Source organism: Triticum aestivum, chromosome 2B (assembly GCF_018294505.1).
Source record: "Triticum aestivum cultivar Chinese Spring chromosome 2B, IWGSC CS RefSeq v2.1, whole genome shotgun sequence".
Taxonomy (NCBI): Eukaryota; Viridiplantae; Streptophyta; class Magnoliopsida; order Poales; family Poaceae; genus Triticum; species Triticum aestivum.
This window is the reverse complement of record NC_057798.1, coordinates 492,141,723-492,159,942: the sequence shown is the minus strand read 5'-3', so window position 1 is coordinate 492,159,942 and position 18,220 is coordinate 492,141,723. Positions and strand designations below refer to the sequence as shown.

At 46.0% G+C, this 18,220-nt stretch overlaps 1 protein-coding gene and 1 pseudogene across 14 annotated transcripts; both read right to left on the bottom strand.

The window, feature by feature from the left end:
• Window positions 1-1,132: 1,132 nt before the first annotated feature.
• On the bottom strand, window positions 1,133-14,880 carry LOC123045635 (short integuments 2, mitochondrial). 14 transcript variants are annotated; one of them, XM_044468763.1, is made up of 10 exons: window positions 14,659-14,814; window positions 13,119-13,737; window positions 12,665-12,903; window positions 12,114-12,254; window positions 11,873-11,950; window positions 11,120-11,261; window positions 10,381-10,451; window positions 9,220-9,316; window positions 8,828-9,039; window positions 1,133-1,597 (listed from the first exon to the last, which is right to left on the bottom strand). In XM_044468763.1, exons 3-10 carry the CDS (start codon window positions 12,824-12,826, stop codon window positions 1,352-1,354), a joined length of 1,149 nt encoding a protein of 382 aa, XP_044324698.1. In that variant the 5' UTR covers window positions 12,827-12,903; window positions 13,119-13,737; window positions 14,659-14,814; the 3' UTR covers window positions 1,133-1,351. The 14 variants fall into 14 exon arrangements, with proteins under 14 accessions (XP_044324698.1, XP_044324700.1, XP_044324697.1 ...); XM_044468765.1 differs by having other exon boundaries at window positions 12,114-12,218; window positions 14,659-14,813; XM_044468766.1 differs by lacking the exon at window positions 13,119-13,737 and adding an exon at window positions 4,179-4,238 and having other exon boundaries at window positions 1,355-1,597; window positions 14,659-14,880.
• On the bottom strand, window positions 13,893-13,996 carry LOC123047898 (uncharacterized; annotated as a pseudogene).
• Window positions 14,881-18,220: the final 3,340 nt, after the last annotated feature.

Below are 18,220 nucleotides of genomic sequence, written 5' to 3'. Positions count from 1 at the left end.
TCAGCGACATGGCAACTGCGGTTAAACGCACTGAAGAGGGTCCGAATCATGGCAACTGCGAGGACGCGTGCTGACTGTCACGTGGGGCGTGCGGGACTGTGAGGTAGGTGGCTGAGAGAGGTCGTGTGGCAGTTATCCATTTTGCCCACACGTAGGCATGTAAGAGGACCGCAAGGAAAAAAAAGCATGTGGACGCTAGTTGTTTTGGGCTGGTCCTCTTAGACACCACACAAAACGTGTGGCCAGATCCCTTAACGCCCACACGTGTGGCAGTTATCGTCATCCTAAATATATTTTAAGTCCTGGCTAATAGTTCCCTTTTATTCCATGCATCTTCTTGTGGTTTGTGTTGCGGATTTGATGATATACTTTTTGTGACATATAACACCTAATTTATAACTCTAATTTTGGGCCAATGTTAGGCTCAAAACTGAAGGGGAGGGGGGGGGGATCATAAACTGGACGGAGGAAGTAGCATAAATAAAAGTAGTAAGCGTGGTCTCAAAATATATAAGTAAGATGACAAAGCATAAACATGTTTCCATAAAAACAGAAAAGATGACACGATGTCAGAAACCACACAAAAAAACGCAAGAGAGGGAGTGGCCAAACCGCCGCGCCACTATTCACCCCCATTTTGCTGGTATCATCTGCAACGGCTCTCCTCCGATAACGACCTGCAGTTGTCGGTGGAAGGGGGTCTCCAGACTCCGTGCACGGCGTGTATAGCAGTAATTTAGGCTAGTTTGCTTAGTTTTTCAGTCTCATATTCAAGAGATCCAAAACCTTTCTAGCTTGCATCATGAGAGTGAAATTCACAGCTTCAGGAGATCCAAAACCTTTTTCAGCTTACCATGGCTACTCTAATCAATCATAAAGGGTTACTACTTGCAGACTTCTCGTTACATATATACAGGAAATAGGTTGATTTACCTCATGCATTGAAAAAATTTAGAGAATCTGTTACTGCATCATTCTTGCTGCCTACGGTTTGTTCGTATTGGTGCCCCACCGACGGTCCAAGGAACCCACCAGCTGATGATGCAAAATCGGTTCCCCTATGTGTAAGTTTCCTAAAGACCTTGCACAACCACTTCCACCGAAATCTCGGGAGAAAGGGGACGAAAGAACATAGGGAAAACAAGAAACAGCAGCCAGTCCACATAGGCAACCACAAAATATGCGGCAAGCGGAAAAACCTTACAAGGGAATCTGCACAGCAAGGCACACGTCTGCTTCTAGTTATCTATGAGTAGTACTGAACATTGTGACACATTGCATTACTTCACAACAAAGCTATTCCTGGAAGGTTGCAATCATCTGGCATTCAAAGGCAAGTGAATCTTCCCCTTCAGTGCTGGTCAGGAAGGTCGTCGAGGATGAACGGGCCGAGTTTCCCTGATCTGAAAAGAGTCAATAACTTCTTGGATGCCGGGCCATGTGATTCATCAAGCGGTTTGTGGGGTATTCTGAACACCTTTCGAAGGGCAACAAGCTGTGAGTCAATTAGACTTTCCAGCTCGTTATCTTCATCGAGGTTGCCTGTGAATTCCATGGCTGTACTGCACAGCGTTCTCTGGACCTCTATCACCAAGTCCTGTAACAGGAGGATGAGGATTAACTCCTATAGGAAATAGATGACTTGGAGGAAACCATTGATTACCACAGTACCATGGGCACAATAAGGGTAAATGTGCAATTTGCACCGCACGAATAGTATGCATAATAACAATGAACAACAAGCAGCTTTTGATTGGACAGAAAGATGATAGTAAGAAGTTCCGTGTAAGTTTATTATCCTGTTCTATCTTCAAGTGTAGAAGAGTCACAAAAACAAGTTAAAACATAGGAAACCAACTCTGGCACGCAAAACGAAATGATGAAGCAAACAAGTGGGAACACAAAGGATTGAGCAAAACAAAATACATGACAATAATTGGCAAGTCAAAAAAAATGTACTATGTTATAGTTCAATTATATTTAATTAGAATAATTAATAAGATATGGCAGTTAGACATATTCACATGGTGGAAGTTCAATTAGCACAAGGTGTGCCGCAGGACTCTACCTGGACATGGGCCTTTTGCAGTTCTTGTATGCTGAGGTGGAAATGCAAGTGTACACAACAAAGGAACTATAGTTACACATCAGCGCAATGCACTACAGCATTGCATGATAACTGTTGTCATAGGATAGATAGAGAGATCACTAACTGATATGGCGGGTTTTACGCGTGAAAGATGCAGCACACTCCACCAAAACTATGTTATGAGCACACGAAATCAATAAGACCATATTTTAAACTTCTGCAAGACACTATGCCATGGCCCTAAATGAGATCAGGAAATATAGTGATCTAGACGCTCTTATATTTCTTTACGGAGGGAGTACAAATTAGCATCTATTGGCATTATTCCTTACAATTTTGCAAGACACTGGGCAAGAATAGTACTGGAGTGAAAACAAGCCTGAAGCTATGTGTGGCACCTAGAAAGTTGATAGTTTAGCATACTGTATACCAACATAAAACATGCAAACAGAAGATGACTCATGGTCCCATAAGAGAAAGATATCCATGGCGAATAAATTCTTATCCACGAATAAATTCTCCATTATGGGTGTGCTTGGTTGGAGAACGAAGTGGAACGGAATGCCATGGTTCCATTTCATGGAGTAGTTTGGTTCCGTTCCTGTGTTTGGTTGTGGGCATTATGTGGAATGGAATGGTTACATTTCAGTGTTTGGTTCAGCTCACCTCTGGGTAGAAAAGGGTAAGATTACCTCTCAATGCACCAACCAGCATACACACCAAGCAAAATTGCAAAAGACTGGCTTTTTGTTGGAAAACTCACATACTGATGCCTTGTTTTACGTGCGTATAATTTATTACTATATAAACCACACCATGGACAGTGTGGAGTAGCCTTTTCTTTTCCTTCAATACTCAGAATTCTAACTCTGATAGAGCAGCTATGAGAATGCAGGAAAACGAGGATTGATCTTATGGGGCGTGATAAAGTGAGGGGAAAATGAAAGAAAACGAAGAAACTTGCTAGCTGATGTTGTAGCTAGTAGCACTAGAGCAAATCAAGCGATGAAGTCGCTGCTTGCCTTCCCTGCTAGCCGATGCTGCTGGCGCTCCTCTCTCTGCTAGTCGCTCCCACTCTCTGCTGCTGCTGCTGCTCCTCTTCCTGCTAGCTGCTTCTTTCCCAGGTTCTGTTGCTGCTCCGCCAAGGTTCACCGCTACTCCGCTCCTGCCTGGCCGCTGACGCTTCAAGCAGCCAAGGAATTGATCTGCCACAAGCAGCTGCAGCTGAGGAGCGGCACCCAGGAATCGCAACGCCATTGAGGAGCGCCGGCCACGAATTGATCCGCCTCCACGCTACCCTGCTTCTCTTCCCTGAGAGCCGACGCCGCTGATTTTTGCTTCGCTGCTCACCCTACGGTGCTAACCGCCTTCTCGCTGGGAGTGCCACTGCTTTTTCTTCGCTGCTAGCCCGCCGCCACTGCCGCGGGGGGGGGGGGGGGGGGGAGCTACATGGGTGGTGAGACGAGATCTGTTTTTTCCAGCTAAGAGCTGGAACCATGTAATTCCAAAGATTTGGAGAATCCGTGGATTCCGGATCTTCTAGCTAGCATAGCCACAAAATATGCCAAAATACGCTGATAGTTTAATCTGCAATGAATCAAAGATTGCGGCTTAAAAATTATCAACCTCTGCCATGGTACTATACTAGTTTGCACAGCAAAGTTCTCATTACTCCGAACAATTTTGCAAGACACTAGGCCAGGATACAGCAGTGTCAAATGACCGAAGCAATGAATTGTGGTACATAAAATGTCAACAGTCTAGCATTAATGTATAGTTTTAGAAAAGAATTCTATGGCAAAGAATTTATTTTGTGAATAAATTCACTATTGAACTTGTTGCCAGCAAAGCCACACAAAGTTGGCTGAAATCCAACTTTGCTACACACACTCTGAGCAAACCTCCAAGCTGATTGTTTAATTTGCAGAGTTCAAAACAGAGTATGACAGAAAATAAACTAAGAAAAAACTAGATGGATGTGTAATTTTTGTTAATGACCCAACTTTGCCTAATGCTAGCCCCAGCTAGCAGTGAATTGAAGATTGTGACTTTGATATATCATGAATACAAAATGAAGATAAATGTATACCTAGCAGGTTAGCGATATCAATCACCAGCACTTCACAATTACTTCGGGTAGCTCCAGGAGCTAAGAGCAGGAGCACACAGTCCAACAGAGAAATTAACAAAGAGGGTACCATCTTATGAAAAAAAAAACCGAAACCATGACTAGAAGCAACAAATAATGCAAGCTCACATCACATGTGAACCATAACCATTTCATGCTATTCCAGTGCATCTGATTTGAAAGACTTCAGGTGGTAGGATCCCACTGATTATAAATATCCTTACAGAGTTATTGTTATTTTCAAAATGATAATCCATGTGATCCTCAAACCCTCATATATCTAATACATCCTAATGTCAGCTGATGGCACACAAGAAAAGTTTGCACGATAGCACCTGGATATGTGTGACGCCCCGAGACCGACGCTCCAGAAGACTTCCAGCAACTCTGAGTTTCGTCGTGTGGTTTGTTTTGTTCGTTGCATTCATCTTTGCATCATGTGCATTGCATCATGTCATCTTGCACCCTTTTTGAAAATCAGCTTAATAAATTGCATGGATCTTCGGTCCATTTAAATCGAGGGAATTCAGATGTTGATTTCTCTTTATAACATATCCTCTCGATATTTTAGGGAGCTATATTGAAATATTCCATTAGTTTGGAACCACCCTCAAACACACTTGCAGTTTAAATTATATGCCTTTCATAATTTCCTTTCCAATCTTCTCCAAACCCTATGCCCAATTATTTCCCTAACCTTTGCTCTTCTCTCTTTTTCTCCTTCCTTTTTTTTCTGTAAGAGAAGAGAAGTAAGGAGAGAGGGAGCCCAGCAACCAGCCCAATTTGGCCCAAGGCCCAGCCGCCCTCACCAGCTTCTTAACCCTAGGCCGATCGACCCCCTCTCTTTCCCTTGATCCCTTCCTCCAGCGCCACCATCTCCCTCATTCGTCCCGATCCCCATCTCACTCTCTCACTCTCGATCCCGCAGCGCCACTACCTTGCGCCCGACCCCCTCTCAGCCTCCTGCGCGCCTCCCTCTGCAGCACCAGGCCACGACCGCGCCTCCTTGCCAAATCCCTGTTGCCCGAGTGCCCGAGGAGAGGAGCTCCTCGAGCTCCCGCAAGCCCGCGACCTCCGCTGCCCAGCAGGCCAACCGCACCGCGCCGGCCTCTCCTTCCTTGCGCCGCACCACCAGACCTCTGTCGGACCTCTCCTGCACCTCCGCCGTTCGCCTCCTGCAGCCCGAGCTCCACTGCCAGAGTTGCTCTGCCCGCCGCGCGCTACCCCGAGCCCCAAGCGTTGTCCCGACCTCTGCGACCAGTGCCTCCGCTGCCTCACCGTTGCTGCGCCCCGCCTCCATCGCGCGCTCGTCCCCATGACCGCGCCGCCTCGTCCCCGCCTCTCCACCTCCGCGCCCCACCGCTGTCGGCGACCGCCAGGAGGCCGCTGCCTCGCGTCGCCCCGTTGACGAGCCGCACCGCGGCATCTTGCCTCCTTCGTGCCCTGCTCTCTCCTGCCGCGAGCTCCACCTCGTCGACCCCTCTGTTCGAGGGCCCTGCCACCAAGCGCCGCTCAGCCCTTGCTCTGTCGAGCTCCGTCCTGCTGCACCTCGCCGTGGGCCACCTTCACCACCTCGGGAACCCCTGCCCAACGCCATGGCCGGCCCCTCCGCGACCTTGGCATGAACCGAGCCCCTTCCTCCCCGAGATCTCCTGCACCCGTCAAAGTTCTGGACACGAAACTCCAACTCTGGAGACTACCGTGGCTGTGTATCTCGCCTACTACCACTTCGGTTCGTCAAGGCCACCAAGTTTGACTACCATCACTCCAAGACCCGAACGGCTACGACGACATGAACACCTACGAAACGTGTACGATTACACACGATGATGCGCCAAGTTCCACTACGACCGGCCCGAGAACGTCTACGACCCGTGTACAACTACCGTCGCCAAGACCGGACCGACAAGTACCCCGACAACGCGTGTACCACTACCGTCGCCCCTCGAAGACTCCGTGGACGTCAAGTTCCTCGCCGTGACCCCGAACATCTACGAAACGTGAACTACTACTTCCACTACGAACGAGTACCACTACACCGCTCCGAACTTGATCCATCCCGAACACACGCTTCGAAGGTATAACGCCGAGACGACCTTCCGAGAACGAATGTGTGTGTTGTATGAGATGCACGTGTTTGCACCATGTCCGAATTGATCCTTGCACGTTCCTCCTCGTTTGCCATGCCGTCAACCCGTAGGAACCCGGTAACCGGGATCACCCCACCATCTTTTGCATGTTTCGCACATCCGCACACTTGCTCTTTTGCACCGGTATCTCAATGAGTTGTCGGAATCGGAACAATGCCTTGGCATCATTTCCGCTATCGCCGCCATGGCACCCCTTTCATTCCGTCATGGCGACCAAATGCTTCATAACATGCTTATGTCAACATTTTCATAAAAATTGCATAAAACTTGTATATGTCATCCGCATCATGATAACAACATTTAAAATGTTTAAAATTGTTGTTTGCATCAAATTGCTAAATGACATATGGGGATTTTCCAGAATTGTTGTTTGTTGTTTCCGGCCTCATTTAAACTTGCCTAAATAGTTATTTTACTTATGCTTCACCCCTTGCCACGTTTAATAACATTTAATGTTGTTGGGTACATAAACGAGAGCGAACTAAATAAATGAATGTGGTGTTTAGCTCCACTTAATTTGTAGTATTGTTTGTGCACTTTGCCATGCCATGCCTCATTAAACCGGACATGCATCATACTTGGTTGTGCATCGTGCCATGTTTATGTGATGGTTGTTTACCATGTTGTTTGCTTCTTTCCGGTTTGCTTCTCTCGTTAGCTTCGGTTTCGTTCCGGAGTTGTGAGGATTCGTTCGACTACGTCCGTTTGTCTTCTTCATGGATTCGGTCTTCTTCCTAGCGGGATTTCAGGCAAGATGACCATTACCCTCGATATCACTTCTATCTTTGTTTGCTAGTTGCTTCGTTCTATCGCTATGTTGCGCTACCTATCACTTGCTTTACCATGCCTCCCATATTGCCATGCCAGCCTCTAACCTTTTTCACCCTTCCTAGCAAACCATTGTTTGGCTATGTTACCGCTTTTGCTCAGCCCCTCTTATAGCGTTGTTAGTTGCAGGTGAAGTTGAAGATTGCTCCATGTTGGAACAGGATTATTTTGGGATATCACAATATCTCTTATCTCTTATTTAATTAATGCATCTATATACTTGGTAAAGGGTGGAAGGCTCGGCCTTATGCCTGGTGTTTTGTTCCACTCTTGTCGCCTTAGTTTCCGTCATACCGGTGTTATGTTCCTTGATTTTGCGTTCCTTACGCAGTCGGGTTTATGGGAACCCCTTGATAATTCGCTTTGAATAAAACTCCTCCAGCAAGGCCCAACCTTGGTTTTACATTTGCCTAACAACCTACTAACTTCCCCTTGGGTTTTCGCGAGCCCGAGGGTCATCTTTATTTTAACCCCCCCCCCCCCCCCCCCCCGGCCAGTGCTTCTCTAAGTGTTGGTCTGAACCGAGTAGACTGCGGGGCCACCTCGGGAAAACTTGAGGGTTGGTTTTACTCGTAGGATGTCTCATCCGGTGTGCCCTGAGAACGAGATATGTGCAGCTCCTATCGGGATTTGTCGGCACATTCGAGCGGTCTTGCTGGTCTTGTTTTACCATTGCCGAAATGTCTTGTAATCGGGATTCCAAGGCTGATCGGGTCTTTCCGGGAGAAGGAATATCCTTCGCTGATCGTGAGAGCTTATAATGGGCTAAGATGGGACACCCCTGCAGGGTATAAACTTTTGAGAGCCGTGCCCACGGTTATGTGGCAGATGGGAATTTGTTAACATCCGATTGTAGAGAACTTGACACTTGACTTATTAAAATGCATCAACCGCGTGTGTAGCCGTGATGGTCTCTTTTCGGCGGAGTCCGAGAAGTGAACACGGTTTGGGTTATGTTTGGACGTAAGTAGTCTTCAGGATCACTTCTTGATCACTTCTAGATGACGACCGTTGCATAGTTTCTCTTCCTACTCTTGTACTCGCCTGTTAGCCACCATATTTTGCTTATCAATTGTTGCAACTCCACCTCATTACCATATCCTACCCATAAGCTTAAATAGTCTTGATCTCGCGGGTTTTGAGATTGTCGAGTCCTCGTGACTCACAAGATACTACCAAACAGTTGCAGGTGCCGATGATACCAGTGCAGGTGATGCAACCAAGCTCAGTTGGGAGTTCGATGAGGATCTTGGTCGTTACTATGTTTCTTTTCTGGATGATCAGTAGTGGTGCCCAGTTGGGACGATTGGGGATCTAGCATTTGGGGTTATCTTCTTTTCATTTGGATTTGTCCGTAGTCGGACTATGTTTGTACTATTAATGATGCATGAATTATATGATCTTTGTGTGAAGTGGCGATTGTAAGCCAACTCTATTTATCCCTTTCTTGTTCATTACATGGGATTGTGTGAAGATGACCCTTCTTGCGACAAAACCACAATGCGGTTATGCCTCTAAGTCGTGCCTCGACACGTGGGAGATATAGCCGCATCGTGGGTGTTACAATATGGGTTTGGAGAGACATGACCAATAATTGGCTCATGCAGTGCATTTTCTGATAAGAGCCAGTACCTGAACATACAAGGCATCAGAATTGTTAAAATGCCGCCTCCTCCGCAGTGAACCACTAGACCCTTTTTCACAATTGTCATCTGGCTCTTCATCAAATTCTTCTCTTCTGTGAAGCAATCGTCCCCAGTGTAGAGGAGTTTTTCTAATATTAAGAAGAGATAATAAATATTTGGCTATACGCTCCTCTCCAACCACCAAATCTTTGACAGCTCCTGCACATAAACAGAAAAGTACAATATTGCAATGTGGCAGTACAAGTATTGAAAATTCCAATATCAGAGGAAGTAAAGCTAGTAAACATGATGATCATTACGAGTAAGGCATCCCAATAATCTTGCTTTTCAGATAATTGTTGGCACAGAGAAAAGAACAGCACAGAATAAGAATCTAACCTGTCAGAGCAAGCTTTAGACCTGTTTCCATGTCTGGAATGCTTGGCACTAGAACACCTGGTGTATCAAGCACGTAAATGCTCAGCTGGCTTGCAATCTATCCAAAAAACATCTTATTGTTAAATGTACTTAATTAATCATAACAGAAGAGACCAAACAACAGGGCACTGTCCTAGAAATGGCCGTACTTCTACAAATGCACTCACTTGAATAAAGGCTCACTGTCACAGCAGTTCATGTGTGGACAGTTGAAAAGTACTGAGCTGATTGTTTTCATGAAAGAGAATGGAGTCAGGGTTTAATTAATGAAATAAGTACGAGCCAAGCGCGATGACAGGGCCACATATGGCATATACTGGGCTGGCATGGGCCAAGGGCATGTTTGGTTTGTAACCACACTTTGCCAAATGCTAGGCAGACAAGTTAGGCAACTGTTTGGTTGCAGCCACTTCTCATAGTCATTTGCTAGCCAGCTTTTGCCACAAGTGTGCTACCAATTTTGCTGCCACAAAAACTGTGGCTTGCCACACTTCTAACACAAAGTGAGGTATAGCATGGAAGTCAACTAAACATGCCCTAAATGAATTGTACTAGGTTTTGGGTTGCATGCCCAAGTTGCCCATCGTATGGATATGTTTAAAATGTACATAGAACGAAGAGGATTGAGATCAAAGAAGTGAAGAAAGGCAATTCCTGGCATCTATTTTGTCATGTGTCTTTGTTCTTATGCTCTACCCAAATCTTAGCTAAAATTGTGCATATGTGCCGTGAATAAGATTCTATTTGTGAGCTTCAAGGCACATAGGTAGCTAATTTAGTTGCCAGATGGAATTACAAAGTAAGACTTGCCAATATATATAAACTAACTATTATTAAAAACTTGAAGTTAAAACATAGTTTGTAATTTTAGTAGGAAGAAGAGGGAAACAGATTCCACACTTCCAGCAGTTAGTCCATATCCATGGATTTGTGTGCCTATTTGCATTGAATACTCAGATATGACTCAACTGGGCAGTCATTCACGTGCATAATGTAACTGACTGAGCAGTCAGGTTAACATGTGATATCTGTTGTTTTTCCTGGTATCTACTGCAGTGATAATGAGCATCAGGAAAAAAGAAATTAACAAGTTCAGTTGTGTCATTGACCTTAGAGGCTCACCTTATATCCTGCAATGTCTTGTGTAACTCCAGGCAGAGGTCCAACTGTAGCCCGCTTGATCTTATCGTTCACTGGGAATAGTGCAACAAACATGGATAACCAAGGAAATAAACAATATCCCTCTTTATTGTAAAACTGACTCCTAATGCAACACCCACGTTAAGCCACATCACCCTAAAAAGACAAGTCCTTGGATTATACTATCGAGGATCAATCAAGTCCATTAAATCCTCACAAGTTCACAGTAAAGACCTACAAACAGTCTTGTCTTTTAGTTAAATAACACATCCCTTGATGAAACGGTATCTCTTTGTTAAAAGACATGACCCTTGGTGAAAAGATGTCTCTTCATGAAAAGACATGTCAGTTGGTGAAAAGACACCTCTTTGTGGAAAAGACACGTCCCTTGGTGAAATGATCTTTCTTCACGGAAAAACATATTAGAAAAAGAATGAAAAGAAACATAATATTTTTTAGATTAACACATTATAAAAATTCACTTTGTAACTTCCCAAAAGATGCTACCATTGAAACTGCCTTAACCGTGCCAGAAAACTAATGTACCAAAGTTTAACATTTCAATTTGGTTATGCGCATCAACAACATTTGAGCTTTGCAACTCTATGCTTAAAATGCAAAATTTATATACAAATATTTCAAAATAAACTCACTAAAACAATCTGATAATACCTGCAGCAAAGCGTGGGCTTTACACTAGTTTCTGTTATGATAGTCATACCTGGAAATCTAGAATTGGCAATTCTATGAATGGAATTAATGAGTGCAGACTTTCCAACATTGGGGACTCCAACTACCATAACAAGAAGTGTGGGCTCTTTCAAGATTGCTTCCCTTAGTTTCAACTCCACAAGCCCAAGCAGCTATTAATTACAGAAACAAACATTAGATGTGTTAAACCTACACTAAGGACTAAAAATGATAGAAAATCATCATCTACGCAAGGCGAAATTGAAAATCCAGCATGGTTAAAAACTTAAAATACTCGCAGAGCCTAACGGAGGTTGAGTCAAATGAAACGATAAAGATATCAAGAATCCAGTTAATAACATACAAGACACAGTTCCATAAGTCTGAATCCTAGTACAAGCCTAGTTCAAGTGATATTCCTATTGATCGGGGAGTTACTATGAATGTTCAGTTATCATGTGTCCTATTAAGTTAAGCCAGCTCATGTCCTAGTAGGTTAAGTTTAGAATTCTAGTAGATTCCGACTCCTTAGTAGTGGAAGGTTCTGTTAGTGAATGACCTTTACCAGCACAGAATATAGAATTTCAGCAAGTGGTCTAGGCGTCTAGCGGCCAGTTATCCCTACAAATTACAATTACTAATCAGGTAAATGAAACCCGCTATCAAAGTTGCAAAAAGTTTCAGAGCTTAACATCTGATTGATGCTTTCAGTATAATACAGAAGATATCCTGTGAGGTTTACACAAAGAAAAATGGATAAACATGGCAGTAACAGTTAGCTAACCTGATTAATAGAGTTGCTGCTATGTGCATTTAATGAGATGCAATCTTGCTTACATGATTGAAAATGATCAACCCACATCTGCATATTGGTGTAAACATGATCTTGTGAGTATCAGCATCAGCACCAAATCTCATTGTGTCTGATAACAGGATTAAATCTCAGTAAGAACCAGATGAATGTTTCAACAAGAGATGGTGCTTCCAGCCTGAGGAGGCTGACCAAACTAGATATAGATGCTTACATTCATTATATTGGGATTCGCTAGATCTTTCTTGTTTAGAGCAAGGATACGCCTCTTAGCTGCAAGCACCGGCTGAAGGTCTTCGTTTGCTGAGGATAACGGAATCTGATCATAAGTTTCATCAGTTGCAAGAAAGTAATCCTGAGAGGAATAGAAACACAAGAAGCAAACAAACACTCATGAAATAGGCAGTTAAAATGATGGCAATGCATGAAGCATATTTCGTCAACTTGTAGATGCTGCTACATTTTCTTTGGCGAGCATCTTGATTATTCATTCATATACTTACAATAACAAAGTAGGAACCTAAGGCTAAGAAGTGAGACCTTATGTTCAGTTTCAAAATGTGTTTCACGGAATAATGGTTCAAGTTGAATGCAAGAAAGACATATTAACAAAAATGGTATTGTAATAAGAAAGACATTTCATTGAACACCATGCGAGCACCGGGAACCTGCCACCCTGCCTCCCTTGTCGACAACGCGAGACGTTTTCAAAACAGGATAGTGATGAGCAAAGGGAGGGGAGCGGGTGGGGGGGGGGGGCCTTACGCGGGCGTCGCGGACCTCGATGACGAGGTCGGCAAGCTTGAGGCGGTCGCGGATGGCGCGTGAGGCGGCAGCCATGTGGCCAGGGAACCAGTTGATGGTTCCACCGCCGGCGTTGAAGGCCATCTCACTGGCGCGCTTTCCCGCCCGCGTCAGACCCCGCATCCTGGCGGTGGCGGCTCAACCCCGCGTCGGCGTCGGTGTCGGCGGCGCTGCCCCTCCTAGGGACGACGTGTCTTTCGCTGCAAAAAGCTTTACAAGTTAGGACTGCTGCTTTGTCAGTGCAGTGCTGGTTTTGTTTCGCGCAGTTTCTGCGCAAGCAAGCCCACCACATCTTGCACACTACTGCGAGATGTAGCTCCCGCTCGACTATAAGTTTTTTTTAACACAGTACAAATGCAGATGCTCACATACACGCACATACTCAATTATACAAAGGCCCGTACCCACACCCTACCTTTATGAGCACCTCTGAGATACTGAGCCGGCACATCATCTTAAAATTGACGAAGTCGCCACAGACGCTTGCTAACAAACTGCTGGAATCTCTCCACGATCCATCCAGCTACGCAACTAACAACCTTCGGCCAGGCCACACTATTCGGCTGGCATCATCTCTCCTAGCTGATTACTCGGTCTACACCTGAGTCAAACAAACAGCTAGCTATGCAGCTGGGCCAAGCAACAGCACGCTCGTATGTGCATGCAATCTGATGGATGTCCATACATGCACGTATCTAACTTGGCCGGCACACTCGCCACGGCCACGAACATGCACGCACACACATGCGCCGGTCACTGGTGTGGCCTTGGCGATGGCATTTGCATGCGCGCGTTGCATGCGGCCGGGTAGCTAGGCAGTTCCTGCGCGTGAGTTGAAGCCGGCCAGCTAACTAGGCAGTGCACATGCCCGAGCTGCAGCCAGCCAGGCAATGCACGTGCCCGATCAGTTTCAGTCGGCCTCGCTGCGGCCGAGCAGGTCCAGTCGGCTACGGTGTGGCCGACCAGGGGCTAATCGGCTACGCCGCGGCCGACAGTGGCCTATCGGCTAAGCTGCGGCCGAGGGTGTATTATTCCTGTAAATAATTCAAACTGCGTATTATTTGTCGAATTTAAACAAAAAATGTATTATTTAAAAAAATAGCAATAATCACATCATCGATCCATGACTTGAGCAACGGAAAGCCATAAACAAACAAATAACCAAATTAAAATAAAAGAAAGAAGATGAGAGCATCTCAGACTACATAGTCCCCAATGTTTTTCTTCACTGTCAAAATTCAAAACTCAAAGTGCAAGGATGAGTAAAAGTGGATGTAACATCACGGATGCTCTCGAGAACAAATCAAAACGGCACAAGCAAAATCTCGCAGCTCCAAACCAATAGACAATATACATTTCTCCCAATCTCTCTCTTTCATTATATGAGCAATCTCTCTCGATTTCTTGAAGCAGAAACACAAACAAAGGTTGCAATATCCGGAGAAGAAAAAGCAGCAGTCAGCATCAACACCTCTCTCTCTCAACCATGGCCTCTCTTTCTCAATCAGCGATCAGAACAAAATTCACATGCAGCAAACCTATAAGCATCTGCATCAGCAATTCTTATATGTGTAGCACAACAAAGCAGCGGAAGCGCACACAGACACGGCTAAAATCGTGTGACATATAGCACCAGCAGCACACGCGCGCGCGTGCGCACACACACACATCAGCGTCTCTCTTGCTGAAGACGCCACCGCCACAGCACCCCAGAGCCGGAGCTCCTCCCCCTCCGCGTTTCGCCCCCCGCCCCCCCTCCCTGATCCCATCCTGCCCCTGGCGGCGCCGTTCCCTCCGCACCTCGCCGCCCCGGTCCAGCGCCGGGTCTCCGCGGATCGAGCTCCGTCGACAGCGTCCAACAACACGTCGGCATCCATTTACCCGCCCCGCCCCCCGAGGTAACGCTATCTCTCTGTTGCTTGATCTGACAAAGAAATCGGGGGAAGGGAACGAACCTGTGACGCTGCAGCGGCGGCGGCGGCGGGAAGGCGTCGTCCGGCGACCGGGGAAGAGGGCAACTGCTAGAGAGAGCGTTTTGGGGGCAGTTTGGTTTGTGACCTGGCAAAATTTTGCTTGGCCTGGGACCTGCCTGGGACTAGCCCGGTGCCCCGGTGCATGTTTGGTTGGTATCTAACGACACACTAGCCTGGCATGTACGGTGATTAGCCTGCTGAAGCACCAGGCACAATTACGCCCTCCACTATGTAGGTCAAAATTGATGCTAAATTTGCTTTTTGAGATTTGGAACTGGTGCCTTACATTGCTCAGCCCGGTGCCAAGCAAAAAACTCTGGGCATTGATGCTTCTACTTGCTCCGGTGCTAAATTGGATGAACCAGTAAAGTAAGTACGCCACTGTCCTTTCTCACACGAACCAACAGCCCAAGACCCTGATTGTTGGGTAATCTAGGCACATTTATTACTAGTTTATATGTGTGTGGGTCCAAGCTGACGTTGATACCAAATCTCCTACACAGTGTGGTCGGTGCTAAAAAAAGTTCAACTGACATCTGCCTGTACGTGGCTCGTTTTTGAGAAATGTGCCATCAAGCACATAGTGGAGGGCCTTATAGACCAGGCGTAGCGAGTAGGTAGTATGGCTCATGCCTAGGTACTAATTGAGCCTCTCCTTGCTCGATTATTTTATTGCTGGATGATACCTACCCACGCCTGGTCGCCTGGCCGCCTGAATGCATACCAAACACAATACATCCAGGCTAGCCTCATGAGGCAGATTCTTTGATCTTTTCAGGCACACACAACAACAACAACAACAACGAAGCCTTTAGTCTCAAACAAGTTGGGGTAGGCTAGAGGTGAAACACATAAGATCTCGCAACCAACTCATGGCTCTGATACACGAATAGCAAGCTTCCACGCACTCCTGTCCATAGCTAGCTCTTTGGTGATACTTCAATCCTTCAGGTCTCTCTTAAGGGACTCCTCCCATGTCAAATTCGGTCTACCCCGCCCTCTCTTGACATTTTCCACACGCTTTAGTCGCCTGCTATGCACTGGAGCTTCTAGAGGCCTGCGCTAAATATGCCCAAACCATCTCAGACGATGTTGGACAAGCTTCTCTTCAATTGGTGCTACCCCAACTCTATCTCGTATATCATCATTCCGGACTCGGTCCTTCCTCGTGTGGCCACACATCCATCTCAACATAAGCATCTCCGCCACACCTAACTGTTGAACATGTCGCCTTTTAGTCAGCCAACACTCAGCGCTATACAACATTGCGGGTCGAACCGTCGTTTTGTAGAGCATGCCTTTTAGCTTTTGTGACACTCTCTTGTCACAGAGAATGTCAAAATCTTGGCGCCACTTCATCCATCCGGCTTTGATTCGATGGTTCAAATCTTCATCAATACCCCCCATCCTCCTGCAGCATTGACCCCAAATACCGAAAGGTGTCCTTGTGGGGTATCACCCGGCCATCAAGGCTAACCTCCTCCTCCTCACACCTAGTAGTACTGAAACCGCACATCATGTACTCGGTTTTAGTTCTACTAAGCCTAAACCCTTTCAATTCCAAGGTCTGTGTCACGCCCAATATGCGACCCTATCCAAAAGGAACTCGAAGGTCCCACCAAGGATAGACCCGCATATTGAAATGCTTTTGCAAGGTGGATATCATTACATCAACATTACATAATAGATGGGGATGCATACATAAGGCATACAATGCCACACGAATACAACATCACAATACATAAGAGCAACATCCGACTACGGATGAAACATAAACAGAAACTCAAACGATATCCACCCTGCTAGCCCAGGCTGCCGACCTGGAACCTATCCCCTGATCGAAGAAGCAGAAGAAGAACTCAACGCAAGCAAGCATCGCTCTCGTGTCATGATCATCGCATAACCTGTACCTTCAACTGTTATTGTAGTAATCTGTGAGCCACGAGGACTCAGCAATCCCATTACCATGGGTATCAAGACTAGCAAAGCTTAAGGGGAAAGGAAGGGGTAAAGTGGTGAGGCTGCAGCAGCGACTAAGCATATATGGTGGCTAACATACGCAAATAAGAGCGAGAAGAGAAAACAAGCGGAACGGTCGTCAACTAGCAATGATCAAGAAGTGATCCTGAACTCCTACTTACGTCAAACATAACCCAGAAACCGTGTTCACTTCCTGGACTCCGCCGAAAAGAGACCATCTCGGCTACACACACGGTTGATGCGTTTTAATTCGGATCTGGTGTCAAGTTATCTACAACCGGACATTAACAAATTCCCATCTGCCTATAACCGCAGGCACGGCTTTCGAAAGATTATACCCTGCAGGGGTGTCCCAACTTAGCCCATGACAAGCTCTCGCGATCAACGAAGGAATAGACCTTCTCTCAGGAAGACCCGATCAGACTCGGAATCCCGGTTTACAAGACATTTCGACAATGGTAAAACAAGACCAGCAAAGCTGCCCGATGCACCGACAAATCCCGATAGGAGCTGCACATATCTCGTTCTCAGGGTAACACCGGATGAGACTAGCTACGAGTAAAACCAACCCTCAAGTTGCCCCGAGGTGGCCCCGCAGGCAGCTCAGTTCGGACCAACACTTAGACAAGCACTGGCCCGGGGGGGCTAAAATACAGATGACCCTTGGGTTGGCCGACCCAAGGGAAAGGTAGGTGGTGGTGAGGCAAATGGTAAAACCAAGGTTGGGCCTTGCTGGAGGAGTTTTATTCAAAGCGAACTGTCAAGGGGGTCCCATAAATCACCCGACCGCGTAAGGAACGCAAAATCTGGGAACATAACACCGGTATGACGGAAACTAGGGCGGCAAGAGTGGAACAAAACACTAGGCAAAAGGCCGAGTCTTCCACCCTTTACCAAGTATATAGATGCATTAATAATATAAGAGATATTGTGATATCCCAACCAAAATCCTGTCCACCATGGAGAAATCTTCAACTTCACCTGCAACTAGCAACGCTATAAGAGGGGCTGAGCAAAAGCGGTAAAATAGCCAAACAACGGTTTGCATAGGAAAGGTGTCAAAGGTTAGAGGTTCATGGCAGTATGGGAGGCTTGATAAGCAAAAAATAGGTGATAGGTAGCGCAGCAAAGCGATAGAACGAAGAAACTAGCATAGCAATGATAGTAGTGAGATCCAGGGTAGCGGTCATCTTGCCTGAAATCCCGCTAGGAAGAAGAACGAGTACATGAAGAAGACGAACGGATGAAGCCGAACCAAGCGTAGACGAACGAATCCTCACGATCGCAACGAAACGAGAACTATCGAGAAGAAGCACACAACATAGTAAACACACCACACATGAACAAGACATGATGCACAACAAGCATGATGCATGACAAAGCTACACGAAGCTACTCATGGCAAGAGATGAGGCAAACAAGAGCAACACATCAAGGCAAGTTTAAATGAGGCCGGAACAACATATAACAATTCCGGTAAGTCCTCATATGCAAATTTCGAAATTGGTCCAGATCTGAATAAACCTTATGTTCAAGTTGTTAAACATCAAGTTAAGATGCACAA